This window comes from Delphinus delphis, chromosome 2 (genome assembly GCF_949987515.2).
Source record: "Delphinus delphis chromosome 2, mDelDel1.2, whole genome shotgun sequence".
In the NCBI taxonomy this organism is placed as follows: domain Eukaryota; kingdom Metazoa; phylum Chordata; class Mammalia; order Artiodactyla; family Delphinidae; genus Delphinus; species Delphinus delphis.
This window is the reverse complement of record NC_082684.1, coordinates 50516647-50534593: the sequence shown is the minus strand read 5'-3', so window position 1 is coordinate 50534593 and position 17947 is coordinate 50516647. Positions and strand designations below refer to the sequence as shown.

General features: G+C 34.9%; 1 protein-coding gene across 1 annotated transcript in view; it reads right to left on the bottom strand.

Moving 5' to 3' along the window:
* The window catches only part of SOS2 (SOS Ras/Rho guanine nucleotide exchange factor 2), a 99697-nt gene that overhangs the window by 43498 nt on the left and 38252 nt on the right, over window positions 1–17947 (bottom strand). Inside the window, exons 5-8 of the mRNA XM_060004596.1 lie at window positions 15714–15917; window positions 11416–11559; window positions 8405–8515; window positions 4687–4785 (exon numbers count right to left, since the gene is read on the bottom strand). Coding sequence (XP_059860579.1) covers window positions 4687–4785; window positions 8405–8515; window positions 11416–11559; window positions 15714–15917 — 558 coding nt within the window. The remainder of the gene's footprint in view (window positions 1–4686; window positions 4786–8404; window positions 8516–11415; window positions 11560–15713; window positions 15918–17947) is intronic.

The following is a 17947-nucleotide window of genomic DNA, read 5'->3' as shown; positions in this document are numbered from 1 at the left end:
GAAATCAAAAGCTTTACAGACAAGCAAAAGCTAAGGAATTCAGAAGCACCAAGCAAGCTTTACAACAAAAGCTAAAGGAACTTCGCAAGGCAGGAAACAGAAGAGAAGGAAAAGACCTACAATAACAAACCTAAAACAATTCAGAAAATGGTAATAGGAACAGACATATTGATAATTACCTTAAATGTAAATGGATTAAATGCTCCAAGCAAAATACACAGACTGGCTGAATGGACACATAAACAAGACCCGAACATGTGCTGCCTACCAGAGACCCACTTCAGACCTAGGGACACATATAGACAGAAAGTGAGGAGATGGAAAAAGATATTCCATGCAAATGGAAATCAAAAGAAAGCTAGAGTAGCAATACTCATATCAGATAAAATAGACTTTAGGGCTTCCCTGGTGGCACAGTGGTTGAGAGTCCGCCTGCCGATGCAGGGGACACGGGTTCGTGCCCTGGTCCAGGAAGATCCCACATGCCGCGAAGCGGCTGGGCCCGTGAGCCATGGCCACTGAGTCTGCGCGTCCGGAGCCTGTGCTCCGCAACGGGAGAGGCCACAACAGTGAGAGGCCCGTGTACCCAAAAAAAAAAAAAAAAAAAAGACTTTAAAATAAAGAATGTTACAAGAGACAAGGAAGGACACTACGTAATGATCAAGGGATCAATCCAAGAAGATGTAACAATTATAAATATATATGCACCCAACACAGAAGCACCTCAATACATAAGGCAACTGCTAACAGCTCTAAAAGAGGAAATCGACAGTAACGCAATAATAGTGGGGGACTTTAACACCTCACTTACACCAATGGACAGATCATCCAAACAGAAAATTAAAAAGGAAACACAAGCTTTAAATGACACAATAGACCAGATAGATTTAATTGATATTTATAGGACATTCCATCCAAAAACAGCAGATTACACTTTCTTCTCAAGTGCGCACAGAACATTCTCCAGGATAGATCACATCTTGGGTCACAAATCAAGCCTCAGTAAATTTAAGAAAATTGAAATCATATCAAGAATCTTTTCTGACCACAACACTATGAGATTAGAAATCAATTACAGGGAAAAAAATGTAAAAAACACAAACACGCACCTATAGTCAACTAATCTATGACAAAGGAGGCAAGGATATACAATGGAGAAAAGACAGTCTCTTCAATAAGTGGTGCTGGGAAAACTGGACAGCTACATGTAAAAGAATGAAATTAGAACACTCCCTAACACCATACACAAAATAAACTCAAAATGGATTAAAGACCTAAATGTAAGGCCAGACACTATAAAACTCTTAGAGGAAAACATAGGAAGAACACTCTTTGATATAAATCACAGCAAGATCTTTTTGATCCACCTCCTAGAGTAATGGAAATAAAAACAAAAATAAACAAATGGGACCTAATGAAACTTAAAAGCTTTTGCATGGCAAAAGAAACCATAAACAAGACGAAAAGACAACCATCAGAATGGGAGAAAATATCTGCAAATGAATCAACGGACAAAGGATTAATCTCCAAAATATATAAACAGCTTATGCATCTCAATATTAAAAAAACAAATAACCCAATCCAAAAATGGGCAGAAGACCTAAATAGACATTTCTCCAAAGAAGACATACAGATGGCCAAGAAGCACATGAAAAGCTGCTCAACATCACTAATTATTAGAGAAATGCAAATCAAAACTACAATGAGGTATCACCTCACACCAGTTAGAATGGGCATCATCAGAAAATCTACAAACAACAAATGCTGGAGAGGGTGTGGAGAAAAGGGAACCCTCTTGCACTGCTTCTGGGAATGTAAATTGATACAGTCACTATGGAGAACAGTATGGCAGTTCCTTTAAGAACTAAGAATAGAATTACCATATGACCCAGCAATCCCACTACTGGGCATATACCCAGAGAAAATCATAATTCAAAAAGACACATGCACCCCAGTGTTCACTGCAGCACTATTTACAATAGCCAGGTCATGGAAGCAACCTAAATGCCCAACAACAGACAAATGGATAAAGAAGATGTGGTACATATATACAATGGAATATTACTCAGCCATGAAAAGGAACGAAATTGGGTCATTTGTAGTGACGTGGATGCATCCAGAGACTGTCATACAGAGTGAAGTAAGTCAGAAAGAGAAAAACAAATATCGTATATTAACGCATATATGTGGAACCTAGAAAAATGGTACAGATAAACCGGTTTGCAGGGCAGAAATTAAGACACAGATGTAGAGAACAAATGTATGTACACCAAGGGAGGAAAGTGGTGGCGGGTGAAGTGAGGGTGGGATGAATTGGGCGATTGGGATTGACATGTATACACTGATGTGCATAAAATGCATGACTAGTAAGAAAAGAAAGAAAGAAAAAAAGGTATAGGGAAGATAATCATAAAAGATTCAGAAAAATTATAAATACTTAAAAGATATCTGCACTCAGATTGCTTTACAAGCATCTTCAAGTTTATGTACCATCTAAAAGAAAGGGAAAATAGAAATCATAGAAGATACTTTTTGTACTTAAGCAAGATTCATACTCAAAGAAAAAGTTTTACCCCAAGTCAACAGATTAGCATATAAATACATATAAATGTTCATTTGTAGGGGTTTTGTGTGTATGTATTTATTGAAATAAAATATGCATATTTCTTTTTTATGATTCTTTGCCTTATTTTTAATTAACTGACCAACTACTAGTCCCAGTCACAATGGCTAAGAGTACTTGGAGTCCAGTAATTAATTGGTAGTAAAAGTAGCTGTGGCCTCAGGATGAGTCAGGGCATCATAGTCAATGTCTGATTTTAGATTCAGATCTCAGAGATTTTAAAAACCAATCATCCAGATAGGAGAAAAAAGTAAGCTTCAATTATAGTCAAGCCGGGATTTTTAAATGTTGGCAAATATTAGAAGGCAACTCTAAGACTAATGATAGGACTTCCAATTAGACATGAACATTCTCTAAAAAATTTTAGGAATCTAAATATACATCTGGGGCTGCTAATGTATTAGTCGTACGAAGCCTACACACAATAGATCTCATCAGTGAAACTAAACTCTTAGAAAAAATATGGAATATACTAAGTTTTAATTAATGCACAACAACAAGAAAAACAAATAGAAATATGAAATGCAAAGACAAGTCACAGAAGATATTTACAGTGGCAAAAGATTTGAATAACCCTATAAAAGGTTATCAAAAAGGCCAATAAACATATACCCAACCACATTAATAATCAAGAAAATACAAATTAAAAACACCGCATACCATTATAAATACACCATATGACAGAAATTTTAAAATATGAAAATATGCATAAAGAGAGACATCACCTGCATTCTGGTAGGAGTATAAACTGTAAAACCCACGTTGGAAAACTGTTTGACATCATCTATTAAATCTGAAAATATGCACACCCTATGACCAAGCAATTCCAACCCTGAGTATATACTCTAGAGACACAAAATGCATGCACATGTGTACCAAGAGATATAAAGAGAATGTCCATAGCAAGTGTTATCAGTAATAGCAAAAAACTGTTGTTCTGGGGCTTCCCTGGTGGCGCAGTGGTTGAGAGTCCACCTGCCGATGCAGGGGACACGGGTTCGTGCCCCGGTCCGGGAGGATCCCACATGCCGCGGAGCGGCTGGGCCCGTGAGCCATGGCCGCTGAGCCTGCGCATCTGGAGCCTGTGCCCCGCAACGGGAGAGGCAGCAACAGTGAGAGGCCCGCGTACCGCAAAAAAACAAAAACAGAAACAAAAAAAACTGTTGTTCAACCAGGAAAGGATAAATAAATCATGGTTTATTCAAACAATGGAAGAAAATTAAACTAGAACAACATACAACCACATCAATGAATCATACAAATATAACTTTGAAAGAAGATAAAAGACACAAACTAATATATATAATTTGATCCAATTGATTAAAAAGTTCAGAAACAGGCTACATATATTTCTAGTGATATACACATAGGTGGTTAAAGTAAAGAAAAGCAAAAAAGTAATTACCATTAAAGTCAGGGTAGTGGTTTACCTCTGGTGTGTTTACGCATTACATTTATTTATTATAAAACATGTTTATGTTTTTATACTTTTCTCTATGTATATATCATAATAAAGTTTATACTACATATTAGAACTTTAGGAATTCAATATATTTTTATGTGTACTGATCTTTAAAAAGAGTTCAACTTTTACCATAACTTTATTTTTTAATTTGTTGCTTGGTTTCTAGCTATTACACTGCATACTGCATGCGGAAAAGGTGTCAACTTTAAAGCGTTTTTCTTGACAAGTTATAACAAGATGGAAGTTTAGAACAATGCTATACATAAAAGTTATTAATTACTTATATAAAATAAGAGTTAAACCATTGTTGCTGTGTCTCCAAAATATAATTTTTAAAAAGTCAACATTTTTATGATGTTATTACTTTGAGAATTTATATTATCAAATGATAAAGATACATTTTACTCTATCTACCACTTGGAAATGATATGAAGATAAAAAATATAGGCGTTTCTCTATGGTCTGTGGAAAGAAGGGAGACATTTAAGATACTTTATTTTTATGAATAAAAAGTATGGAAAATAACATCAGATTTAAAAAAAGGTTTTAAGCCTCATAAATGCAACTATTTTTTTGCCTCAGGAAGCTTTCATCTTACCTTTAATAATTCAAAATAGTGCCAACAATGATATACTGGCACCAGCATAAGGCGTGGAAGGACATAACGAACTGCCTCTTTAAAACCATCAGCAATGGACTGCAAAGCAAAAAGACAAAAAACAGTATATCTCTGATATCAAGGTTATGTAACAGTAGTGCCTAGCAGAAGCAGATTTTAAGAATACAAGTTACAGGGAATTCCCTGGAGGTCCAGTGGTTAGGACTTGGCACTTTAACTGCCGGAGCCCCGGGTTCAATCCCTGGTCAGGGAACTAAGAACCCACGAGCTGCGCGGTGTGCCCCCCACTCCGCCCCAAAAAAAGAATACAAGATACAGACTAACAAAACTATAACAGGAAGAATGTTCTATATTGAAATTGAAGTGCTGTAAATCAAGTTTTTTCCTCCTTTAAGTTATCAGATAATTAAATATATACATTTCATCTTTCATGGCTAAAATAACTTTAACAATATTCTTCTCAGCTTTTCTTCAAAAGTTTTGGCTTCCACATATCCTAAAGGAATGCCGAAAAGCTATGTACTGTCTCACACATTTTTATGTCAATTTTATTAAAAATGTTTTAAGTAGTTACAAAGAATGTGTTTTGGGGGATGTGGTACATTGTAGATGTGATTTAAATATATTTCACCAAACAATGATCAAATAAATTTCAGATTTAGCTCATTTAATTTATGAAAAATGTCTGTTATATAACTTAATTGATAAAGCCAATCTTCACTGTCAAAATAAATAGCCAGATCAGACTAAATTTCTGCAACAAGTCTGACTTCATTCTTAACTTGAAATACACGTTAATGTCACAGTCTTACATACAGCAAGCATCTGGAAGAACCTCTAACTGTTTCTAACATAAAACATGCAGGTATGAGAACTTTACAAGCCTCACCTCTCCTTTATCACAATGTCCAATGAATGATGAAGTACTTTTTAAAAAAGGTAATATTCACCCTTGTTACAAACTTCTCATTTCTTAATTTTTAGATAAACATGACAAGACAAAGGTACATATGACATTTCAACTACCGAGAGTTTTTAACACAATCACCCCATCCCCTGCTTTTGGAACCCTTTTTGCTTTGCACTCAATAAACTCTCCTTCAGGAGCAATCCTTTTTTTTTTTTTTTTTTCTTTTCCCTGGCTGGTACCCTGGAGGTTTTTACACCTTGGATCAATGCATAATGAAAAATTCAATATGACGAGAAGTAATGTGTAAGAAAAATTGGAAGAGAATGCAACAACACAAACAAGGTTAGACTAGAAACTAATTCCCTTAAATATATCTGTACCCTTATATTGCCTGGAAAATCTTAGTGTATAGCTAGGGTTAGGTATATCCCAGTTTTGAAAACTAATAGTCTGCAGAATAAATGATTTTCTAAAATTTATAAGGCATTTAAAAGTTACTCATGTTGATTTTAAATGTCATTAAGGCTGACTTATTTAAAGTGGTATTTCTCCTCATCAGGTAAATACAGACAGAAGCAATATACAAAGTGAAGAAAGGGTTCGAGATGCTGCTTTTAAAATATATACTCATAGGTAAACCCTCCCATAACTCTCACCTATTGTTAACTCAAGTAAACTATAATTTGTTCAACAGACTTTTACCAGGATATGCAGAAATTAATTTCTTTTATCATTTAAGATAGTGATACAGATTATGCTAGAAATAATTTTATATATTTTATATACAGTGCTTTAAGTGGAACCAAGATGAAACTTTAAAATTAGCCTACAAAAATCATTTGTATTGTTAATTAGCACTGAAATGGCTACTAAAGTGCATTCTAAAATATTAACGCAACGTGTTTATAGTGTAAGGAGTCCTCTAAAAACAACACAAGCTAATGTCTGACTGTTTAATATGTGCCAAATGTGCTTAGTGTATTCCTGTTTAATTTTCATAACCATAAGAGGTATACATTATCATCATCATTTTACAAATGAGCAAAATGATTCTCAGAGATTAAGTGACTTGATCAGGGTAAGACAACTATTAATTGGCTCAAAGCCAGAAGTTCTGACTCCAAAGCTCATATTCTTAAAGTATGCCTACATCTTCTAAAGAAGTTTTGTTGTGTTTTTTTAATAAAAAACTTTTATTAAAGTTTTTTGAGAAAACATTACTTTTTCATTTTACAAATGAAGAATCTGTTTTAAGTTAATACAGTACAAGTGAGTTTGGCCTGAAAAGGGGTTTTATATCTAACTCTGAATTTTACTGAATATCTGGAACAACAGCTTAAATAATTGGGTCTTAAATTCAAATTTCAAATCCCATTCAAATCCCATAGTAAGAATTACTAGTAAAGTAAGAATAAAACAAGAAATGTTGTGAGTGCTTTTGATGAGTATGCAAAGATTTTATAAGCAGATTTTTCCATTTAACTAATGCCTACTTCATGGTTTATATGAATATATAAGATTTAACTTAAAGAATTATTCCTTCAATTAAGTAAATTTTGAGAATTAAGTGTACCTTTTATTCCAAGTTGACAAGTTTTTGAGTAGAGTAGAAGTAGAAGATGATAATAATGGGAACTCACAGTAAAGGAGGGAGGCAGGTAAGTTGTTTTGAACATTTATATTTGAAGTCCTCGTGGGATATTCAAATGAATTAGTTTAAAGGTCGGCTGGTTATACGAAAGTATATACATACACACACACACATACATCCACTGTTCAAAAGAAAGTTATGACTTGAGAATACAAATAGGAAGTCACCAGCATATAGGTGAAAGCAAAGGGCATGGATAAAGTCACCGAAGGATAGCACAGAGGAATAGAACAGCAGGGGTTGCTAACAGAAGTTGGGTAACACCTGCAACTACGGAGACTGAGAAGAAACCAGAGAAGATGAAAATTAGGTGTAAGTAGTATCATAGGAGTCAAAAAGGACAACAGGGGTACTAATAAATACTACAGACATAAATATGAAATCAAAATATCCACAGGATTTGGTGGTTAAGTTCACTGTCAAGGGCAGTTTTTAGTGTTACATCCTGATTAGAACACAGATGGTAGCAGTTTGATGGAGAATGATAAAAAGTAATATGAAGACAACTGGTGACAAATGGAAAAAACAAAAAGGGGACGAGCTAGAGTGACAAAGATTTGTTTATTTATTCGCTTGTTTTAGGACAATAAAGATTTGACCATATTCATATGCTAAGGGAGAAGAGCCAGTCTAAATGCAGGAAGTAGTAGTCAAGGATCATCAATGCCAATGTTACCTTCTTTAAGTGTTGAGAGAGTAAAAATATAATTTTTACTCTCTCTCCACTTACTCTCATTTTATCTAATTGCATTACTGAACCAATTAACTTGCATACTCTCCATTAATATATCTATCTCCTTTAAATGACAGGCCTGATAGAGAAATCTGTATGAATATATGTGAGGATATTCTCCACTCTTCATGATTTTGGTTTTATCTCCTGTAGGGAATAAGATCCTGAAATAGCTCTCCATATTCATCTCTACATCTCAGATCCAGAATATGCCAGATTTTTCTAGTCAATCAGTATTTGTGATGGTATTCTATAAAAGGTTTCCACATTAAGGACAAATTGAAAAACTCAAGACAGAAAACAGAAAACAACCTAGAATAGGCTTACAATTAACAGATTTTGAAGAACTGGTGAAATATTTCTTTAGTTGCTTTATTAAAAATAACATTCAATTTAAGTTTACCTGAAAGTGTAGAGCCACTGCAGGTCTGGCCATCAACTTACTGAAATGTTCATTAAATTTTGGTGAAAGAATATCCTGTGATAATGTTTCATAAGGATCAAATGCTTGTTCCTATTTTTTTTTAAAAAGGAAAACGTGTTAGGTTTAAAAGAACATCTTTTCTACTAATATGGCACAGATTACTTAATGGCAAATTTTTATTTAAGTCCTCCATTAGGTTTCAGAATTTTTTTTATTTCAGGGACAAATAATGACTATGGCTGTAACTTGGAAATGTTTAATAAATGTAAGTAATGACCCTGGGCAATGGATGACAAGAAGCTACTGGTCTTAAGTTAGGTCACTGACTTGTGGTCACAAGTATCAAACTATTAAAATGTGTACGCACATTTACCCCAGATAAACAAAAGGTGTACTTATTAGTAAAATAAGGCCAGGATTTGAAATTTCAGTTAGGTTTACCTAGGTTGAAATGAGTTTACACTGAGGATTATTTTCAAAGGAAGCAAAAAGTGATATTCCCACTGTTTTATCCACTCTCCACTTTTTCAAAATTAGAAAAAGAAAGCAAAGACTAACATACAGTAAACTAACAAAACAGAAACTGCCCATATTTTGTCCATGTTTATACTGAAATAAATTCCTATTATTTTATAATAATCAACATCTCCAATGTTTAGCTAGAACTAAGATTTGTTTCATTTTTGTATGTTAAAAATGCAGTATGTTTTTCAGAAAATAACAAGTGTTGGCAAGGATGCAGAGAAATTGGAACCCTTGTCCACTGCCAGTGGGAATTGCAAAATGGTGTAGCCCCTGTGGAAAACAGTTTGGCAGTTCCTCAAAAAGCTAAACAAAGAATTACCATATGACCCAGCAATTCTACTCCTAAGTATATACTCAAAAGAACTGAAAACAGTGACTCAAACAGATACTCATATGCCAATGTTTACTGTAGCATTATTCACAATAGCCAAAAAGGTGGAAAAAGCACAAGAGTCCATCAACAAATAAACGGATAAACAAAACGTGGTACATACACACAATGGAACATTATTTAGTCACAGAAAGAGAGTTCTGATACATGGTATGACATGGATGAACCTTGAAAACATTATGCTAAGTGAAATAAGCAGACACAAGAGAATATTGTAATGCTTCTACCTTTATCAAATATCTAGAATCAGCAAATTCACAGAGACAGAAATAGATTAGCGGTTACCAGGGGTTATGTGGGAGGGAAGAATAGGGAGTTATTACTTAATGAGTAGAGTTTCTGTTTGGGGTGATTAAACAGTTTTGGAAATAGATAGTGGTAATGGTTGTATAATACTATGAATTTAATTAATGCTGTTAAACTGTACACTTAAAATGGTTAAAATGGCAAATTTTGTTATATGTTTACCACAAAAATAAAATAAAAATTAGAAAATACATTTTTTAATACATGTTTTTGAACCATGATATCTTTAAGAGTACAACAAGCAACCGGACTACAAATTAATATGCTACGATATCACAATATTAAAAAACTTCAGAGCAAGCCTGAATATCTCGGTTAGGCATCAGTAACTGAGTATTTCTATACTATCAGTTCCATTGTCTACAAAATGGATGTAATTAAAGTGACTTACATTTTCAGAAAAATTAGGAAGAGATTATAAAACTAGCAAATTTACATGACATGTGAAGAAAGCACTTTTAATACCTGTTTTCCAGAAGAAATAAAAATGGCCAATGAGTATGAAAAGATGTATAACATCATTAGTGTAAAAAAAAAAAGAAAAATCAAAGAACAATGAAATATTGTTTTTTCCTACTAGACTAACAAAAATTAATGGAGTAATAACAAAAATTAATGGGATAGTGAAGATATGGGTAAAAAGAGGGCCTGCATATACTGGAACTTATCTGGAAGTAAGTTTGGCAAAATGTTTCAAAGTTCTAAAAATGTACCTAGTCTTTAGTACCACAATTCCATTTCTAGGACTGCATCCTAAAATAATTACTAGGCTATGAAGGCATTATACAAATATGTTTGTTACAGTATTGTTTACAATAACAAAAAGAACTGAAAAAACCTAGATGCTTAATAATAATAGTTAAAATATAGTGTCTCCATAGAACATGGTACTTTCAGACTTTAAAAGCTGTGTTGAAGTATATGTATTGGCATGGAAAATATTCAAGATATTGAGTGAAAAAAAGCAGGTTATAAAATAGTAAGATCCTATTTTTGTAAACATACACAGGTTTGTATGAATATGTAGACAAATGTTCATAAGGATAAATAAATCTTATAAAGATAACTAATCTCTAGGTATTACAAAATTATTTTTGTCTTATTATATTCATCTATATTTTTCTGAATGTTTTTACAATGAGCTACATTATTTTTATAATCATTTGAAGAACAAAAATATGATTTGCACTTTGGGAAAAAAATGTAAACTTACTTTTTCATTTTTGGAAATTATGACTAAAATCCACAAAAGCTAAACAGCTATGGTCAATAAAATTTCTTTTCTTTCACCTTAAATGCACTTGCCATTAAAAAAAAAAAAAAAAAATCTTGGGCTTCCCTGGTGGCGCAGTGGTTGGGAGTCCGCCTGCCGATGCAGGGGACACAGATTCGTGCCCCGGTCCGGGAAGATCCCACATGCCGCGGAGCGGCTGGGCCCGTGAGCCATGGCCGCTGAGCCTGCGCGTCCGGAGCCTGTGCTCCGCAACGGGAGAGGCCGCAACTGTGAGAGGCCCGCGTACAGCAAAAAAAAAAAAAAAAAAAAAAAATCTTAAACATTACTAGTCTATCAACTTTTGCTATAAATATTATCATAATTACACTATAAAGTGTCACCATAAAGACAATGTAATTTTAGTTTGCTATTGGTTAAATCATAAGTATTTTTTATAGCAGCCAGCAGTGTCTTCTAATTTTCACAAATAATATCTTACCAATATCTTAATACAGCACTTAGGACTTTAATGAGAAAACAGTTTTGTAAACTTGCCTCTGCCAAATCTTCAAAACAGCTTCCAGCTAAGGGATGAGGGCTGCTTTCATCTGTCATTTCAACTGTGTCTTCAATTAAACCTAAAAGTTTCACGGTCAATTCATGTATATCTAAAATGTTACTGAAAATTTTTTCAATATCCTAAAAAAAAAGGAAGGTTAAGTAAGGCATGTCAGTTTGAGAATCTCATTTAAGAACTACTAAATATAAGTAATGTAAGTGTTAAGGATATTATTTTCACCCAATCACATACCAGTATATTTCAAGACATAAAATATTGAATATATTCCAAATTACAGCAAAAGTCAATCATGAATAAAGAAGAGAAATTTAAAAACCTCTTGGATTAGATTTAGAATTATTGAACAAAACTATATAGAATCTATATTTTCCAGTAAATTTACTGTAAATCTCATATGGTGGATGATTTAAGCAACTCTTTACATAAAGAATTTTGGCATTTGAGTATTTTAAAATTGGCTAAGTGCTAAAAGTCTTGATCAAGGTCTCACAGAGCTGGTTAATGACAAAAGCTGGGATCAAAATGAAGATCTGACTCCTAATCCAGACACAAACTGGTTTCACAATATGTGGCCTGTCTCTTGAATTTGAGGAGGAATTAAAGATTTCATTCAAGCTCTCAGGTGTGACTTTTATCTGGGTTAAAACATGTTAAGTCCTCTGGAAATAAAAAGACCATATGACTGATTATCCAGGTTATGGCCAACTATTTTTACTCACTCTGCATCTTGTAATGAAAGCATCACAGATTAAGGAACCTGACAGACCTGAGTTTGGATCCTGGCCCCACTACTTGCTAGATGAGTGACCCTGGATTAGGACAATAATGACAATTATAACAGTTTACATTTCTTGTTATTATGTTCCAGGCACTACTGTAAGTATTGATTACTTGACATGTAATTTCAAAACAGCCTTATTAGATAGATACTATCATCATCCTCATTTTACGAATGAGGAAACAGGCACAGAGCAGTTAAGTAATTTGCCCAGGGTCACACAGCTGGTATATTAATACCTACCCATAAAGTTCTTAAGAGGATTAAATGAGATGATTTCTATAAAATGCTCCTGGCATATATTAGGCCTTCCACAAATGTGAGCTTTCTGAAAACATAGGAGTAGGGCCCAAAGGAGTAAATTAAGATCAAGAGTCATTCATTCTTTTATCAAATATTTACTGAGTTCTATGCTCTGACCTTAGATGGCCTTTATTTCAAAAGTTTACAGTCTCATCTATGCTGAAAAAATATAGTAGATATAGAGATAGAGAAAAGGGATTCTCTCTTTCCCTTGACCCTTCAGTATTATAATAAAAATTTTCTATCAAATCAGCACAAATTCAGTGAAAAGAGACCCATAAAAATTAATTCCTGAGGAATGAAAACTGACGGGACACAGAAACGGCAACGAGGATAATATTAGCTAGTAGCAATTGTTATTAGCTAACAGCATTTGTTAAGCTTTTAATTTTTCACACCACTATAGACAAAACCCAATTATACTGTGGTATAAAAGAACCAAAATTCAAGTTCAACCTCCATAACTTATCATAACTATTTTATGTCAATTTCCTCACCGGTAAGCTAGAAATGATAATACCTGTCCTACCTATCTCAGAGAATTGTTAAGGGTCACACAAAATAGGAGAGTACTTTAAAAAACATAAAATGTTGACTACTTAAGGCAGTGTGTCCAGTAGGAGTTATTATCAAATGTTAAACTAAATATGCATTTTTTAAAAAAGGATAAAAGCCAATTAAAAACACCTTAAGAATGAAAAAGCTAAATCAGGGACTTCCCTGGCAGTCCAGTGGCTAAGACTGCATGCTCCCAATGCAGGGGGCCGGGTTCAATCCCTGGTCAGGGAACTAAATCCCATGTGCTGCAACTAAGAGTTCACATGCCACAACTAAAGATCCCACATGCCACAACAAAGACCCAGTGCAACCAAATAAATAAATAAATGTTTTAAAAAGAAAAAAAAGCTAAATCAGTTCCTAATCTTAAACACTCGGCCAGCTGTGTCTGAGCATCACTTCTATTAACTCATGTAATAGTTATTTGGTGGAGGAAGTCAGGAAGTAAGAGAAAAGCCAAATATTTAAAGTGAAAGACACTCAGGGACTTCCCTGGTGGCACAGTGGTTAAGAATCCGCCTGCCAATGCAGGGGACACGGGTTCAAGCCCTGGTCCGGGAAGATCCCACATGCTGCGGAGCAACTAAGCCCATGCGCCACAACTACTGAAGCCCGTGCACCTAGAGCCTGTGCTCCTCAACAAGAGGAGCCACCGCAATGAGAAGCCTGTGCACCACAACAAAGAGTAGCCCCCGCTCGCCGCAACTAGAGAAAGCCTGCACGCGGCAATGAAGACCCAATGCAGCCAAAAATAAAAAATATAAATAAAAATTTTAAAGGTCATTAAAAAAATAAAGTGAAAGACACTCAGACATCTAAGAAAAAACAGATCACATGAGAAATGAAGGAAAGAAAAATAAATCTAAATTTAACCCCCCCCCCAACAAAACAGTATTTGTCTAGCTAGATTCCTTAGAGTGGACTTCAGAACCTAGAGAGGTAGGAAAAACATGGACAAGTCTCCCTGGATCCCCATCCTACTCACCCCATTCCTATGCTGTCTTCCAACAGTGGAGCTCTGCCTTTGCTTATTTGACATTCTGTATAAACTTTTATTCTTCAAAAGTTCCACTAGTAAAACTTTAAACTACACCCTGAAGTACTTACCAAAAGACAGGAAAAAGCATAAGTCTTTCTTCTCTAGACCATACATTTCTTCCACCATCTTCAAATGAATGACTATAAATCTCAAATACTGCACAGCAGAAAAAGATCTTTTATTTTTTAAATTTTTTATTTTTGGCTGTGTTGGGTCTTCGTTGCTGCGTGCGGGTTTTCTCTAGTTGTGGCAAGCGGGGGCTATTCTTCGTTGCGGTGGCTTTTCTTGTTGCGGAGCATGGGCTCTAGGGTGCGTGGGCTCACTAGTTGTGGCTCACGGGCTCTAGAGCGCAGGCTCAGTAGTTGTGGCGCACGGGCTTATTTGCTCCGCGGCATGTGGGATCTTCCTAGACCAGGGCTCGAACCCGTGTCCCTTGCACTGGCAGGTGGATTCTTAACCACTGAGCCACCAGGGAAGCCCAAAAAAGATTTTATTCCAGTGTAATCCCCCTAATTTTGTGTCTAATTTTCATTGTCACTGCACTTATTATATATTAGTATAACAATTCACATATTAAAAAACACACAATATCCCCAATGTTCATAGCAGCAGTATTTACAACTGCCAAGATATGGAAGTAAGGTAAGTGTCCCTCAACAGATGAATGGATAAAGAAGATGTGGTATATATACACAATGGAATACTGCTCAGCCATAAGAAAAAAAATGAAATATTGCCATTTGCAGCAACATGGATGGACTTGGAGGGCTAAATGAATTAAGTCAGACAGAGAAAGACAAATATCAAGTATATGCGGAATCTAAAAAATACAACAAACTAGTGAATATAACAAAAAAGAAGCAGACTCACAGATAAAGAGAACAAACTAGTGGTTACAGAGGGTGTGGGTGGCAATATAGGGTGAGGGAGTGGGAGGTAAAAATTACTGGGTGTAAGATAGGCTACAAGGATGTACAGCAATTCCCCTACATACGAACGAGTTCCGTTCCGAGAGCAGCTTTGTAAGTCCAATTTGTTCATAAGTCCAACAAAGTCAGCCTAGGTACCCAACTAACACAATCGGCTATACAGTACGGGAGTGTAATAGGTTTATAATACTTTTCACACAAATAATACATAAAAAACAAACACAAAATATAAAGAAAACATTTTTAATCTTACAGTACAGTACCTTGAAAAGTACAGTAGTACAGTACAACAGCTGGAATACAGGGGCATGTTTGCATCTTTGAAAGTTTGCAACTTGAAGGTATGTATGTAGGGGACTTACCATATTGTACAACCTGGGGAATATAGCCAATATTTTATAATAACTATAAATGGAGTATAACCTTTAAAACTTGTGAATCAGTATGTTGTACACCTTTAATTCATATAATATTGTATATTAACTATACTTCAACAAAAAATCTGAAAAAAATGAAAAATAGACAAAGCTAAACAACCCCACAATACTATATAAAACAATATTTTTTCTACATACTCATAAAGTATATGAAGTTACTATTTATGATTTTAAGCTACTATATGACTTTTTGGGGTAGACAGAATTTCAAACCCAAAAAGGTACTTACAGAAGGTTTAAACAGGTCTCTGTCAGAAAGAAAAGCTTCTCGAAACACTTTTATGATCATATTTAGTTCCCGTAGATACTGTCTTTCTTCTGCAATTTCAGTTCTGACAAGGTCATAGTAGTTTAATTCACCTGAAGAACTAGGTTCATCTTCACAAAGAGAAACCAAGCCTATGTCATCCTGATCAAACATGTCCATCAAAACCTAAGAAATATAAATCAGTAATGGATAAATTTATTTTCCTTACTGTTATAAGACCATCTCAAAGTACTTGGAATTAAAACATTATTAAACAATGAGAGTTGTGTGTATTACAGGCTAAAATTGTAAGAGAAAATCCAAAATAAGAGAAATATGAAAAGTTGAAGTGAGATAACATTCAAATGAAACTGGATATGGAGAAATAAATATTTATGAAAATAAGATAAATCTAATAGTGAAATATATATATACATATATGTACATATATACATGTATGTCTGTGTGTATATAAATACAGGTACATACGCACACATAAACATAAAATACATAATAGCAAAAAGAGCACACATTTGGAGAACAACAATCTGAACCAAAATTCCAGTTCTACCACTTACCTGTGATTACAGACAAGTTATTTATTCTTTTGAAAGTCAGATTCCTTATCTGTAAAATGTAACTGATCAAAGAATTCAGTGAAGTAATGGACATAAAACGCATACTATTAGGTCTGGCAAACAGTAGGCATTCAAAATGGTAGCTTTTTGTCCTACTGTAAGGATGCTTATGTGCACTTGAGTAGAGTTTAAAGGAGAAAAGTGAAATGATACGCAAAATGTATTAACAGCGTGATGCTTTTCTGATGCATATTCACTACATCAACAACTGCTATTAAGTACATTTGTTAAAATCAAGCATCTCCTGGAATTTCCCCTGGTGGTCCAGTGGTAAAGAATTCACCTTACAATGCAGGGGATGCAGGTTCCATCCCTGGTCAGGGAACTAAAACCCCACATGCCGCGGGGCTACTAAGTCCGTGTGCCACAACTGCTGAGCTTGCCCGCCTCAACTAGAGCCCACGTGCCGCAAAACTACAGAGCCCACGTGCTCTGGAACCCACGCACCATAGCTACAGAGTCTGCGCACCACAACTAGAGAGAGAAAACCTGCACACCACAACGAAAGATTCCACATGCTTCAATGAAAATCCCATGTGCCACAACTAAGACCCAACGCAGCCAAAAATAAATAAATAATATATAAATCTTAAAAAAAAAAATCAAGCACTCTACAGATGCTTAAATTGCTATAGTGACAATTTCCCCTTTCAGAAAATAGTGAAGATTGCTACTATGTTTTTAAGTCAACCAACAGGCAAGAACTAGCTGTATATCAAAAGCAACAGGAAAAAGGTGTGACCATACTTCTTAGAATTAAAAATAGTTTTAAAAGAAAAGAAAAATTGGACCTACTTAATTATATACTCCAGACTGACTGAAAACTACTTTCTTAGAGTTTAGGGGAAAAAAAAGGCACAATCCCAAAAAGGAAGCTCCAGAAAGTAAAACAATTTCAAGAGGATGAGAGGAAATTCTAACAATACAGTATGAGATATTCATTCATTCATTCTCAAAAACATCTATTGATCACCAGAAATTGTGCCAGATGTTAGTAAGACAGAGCAATATGCAAAATAAACATGAACCCTGCCCTCCTGATCTTCTTTTAAATCTAACTCAAAAATATTTCTTAAATCTGGTCAATTCTCTCCATTCCCCTCCATGCTTCAAATCAGACTATTAAGCAATCACATCTATTAAAAGGTCTTACAATATGATCTCCCTGCCACTGGTTTCTTCCCAGCCCCATTTTCAAAATTATGTTCCTAAAACCAAATTTGTGTCATACCCTACCTAAAAACGATACTGGATTTCATTGCTTTCAGCACACAATTCTAATTTCCTGAAGATAAAGGCCATTCACAATCTAATCCCAGCCCACTTCCCTAGCCTCATCTCCTGTGATACTTTAAAATCCATCTTCTCCTCATTGCCCCCACCTCCACGAAACTTACCCTCCTGCCATCATTACCTCTGATTCCCAGCCACATTAGACCTTTGAAGAAACCACTGGGGCTGCACAGAGAATTAGCTAATGAAATCTGATTTTAAGCAGACAGAACAGAAGGTATGACACAGAACAGTCTTCTCTTCCCCACCAGAGATACTTTTAAAGTAGTCTGTACTTGCTCTAAT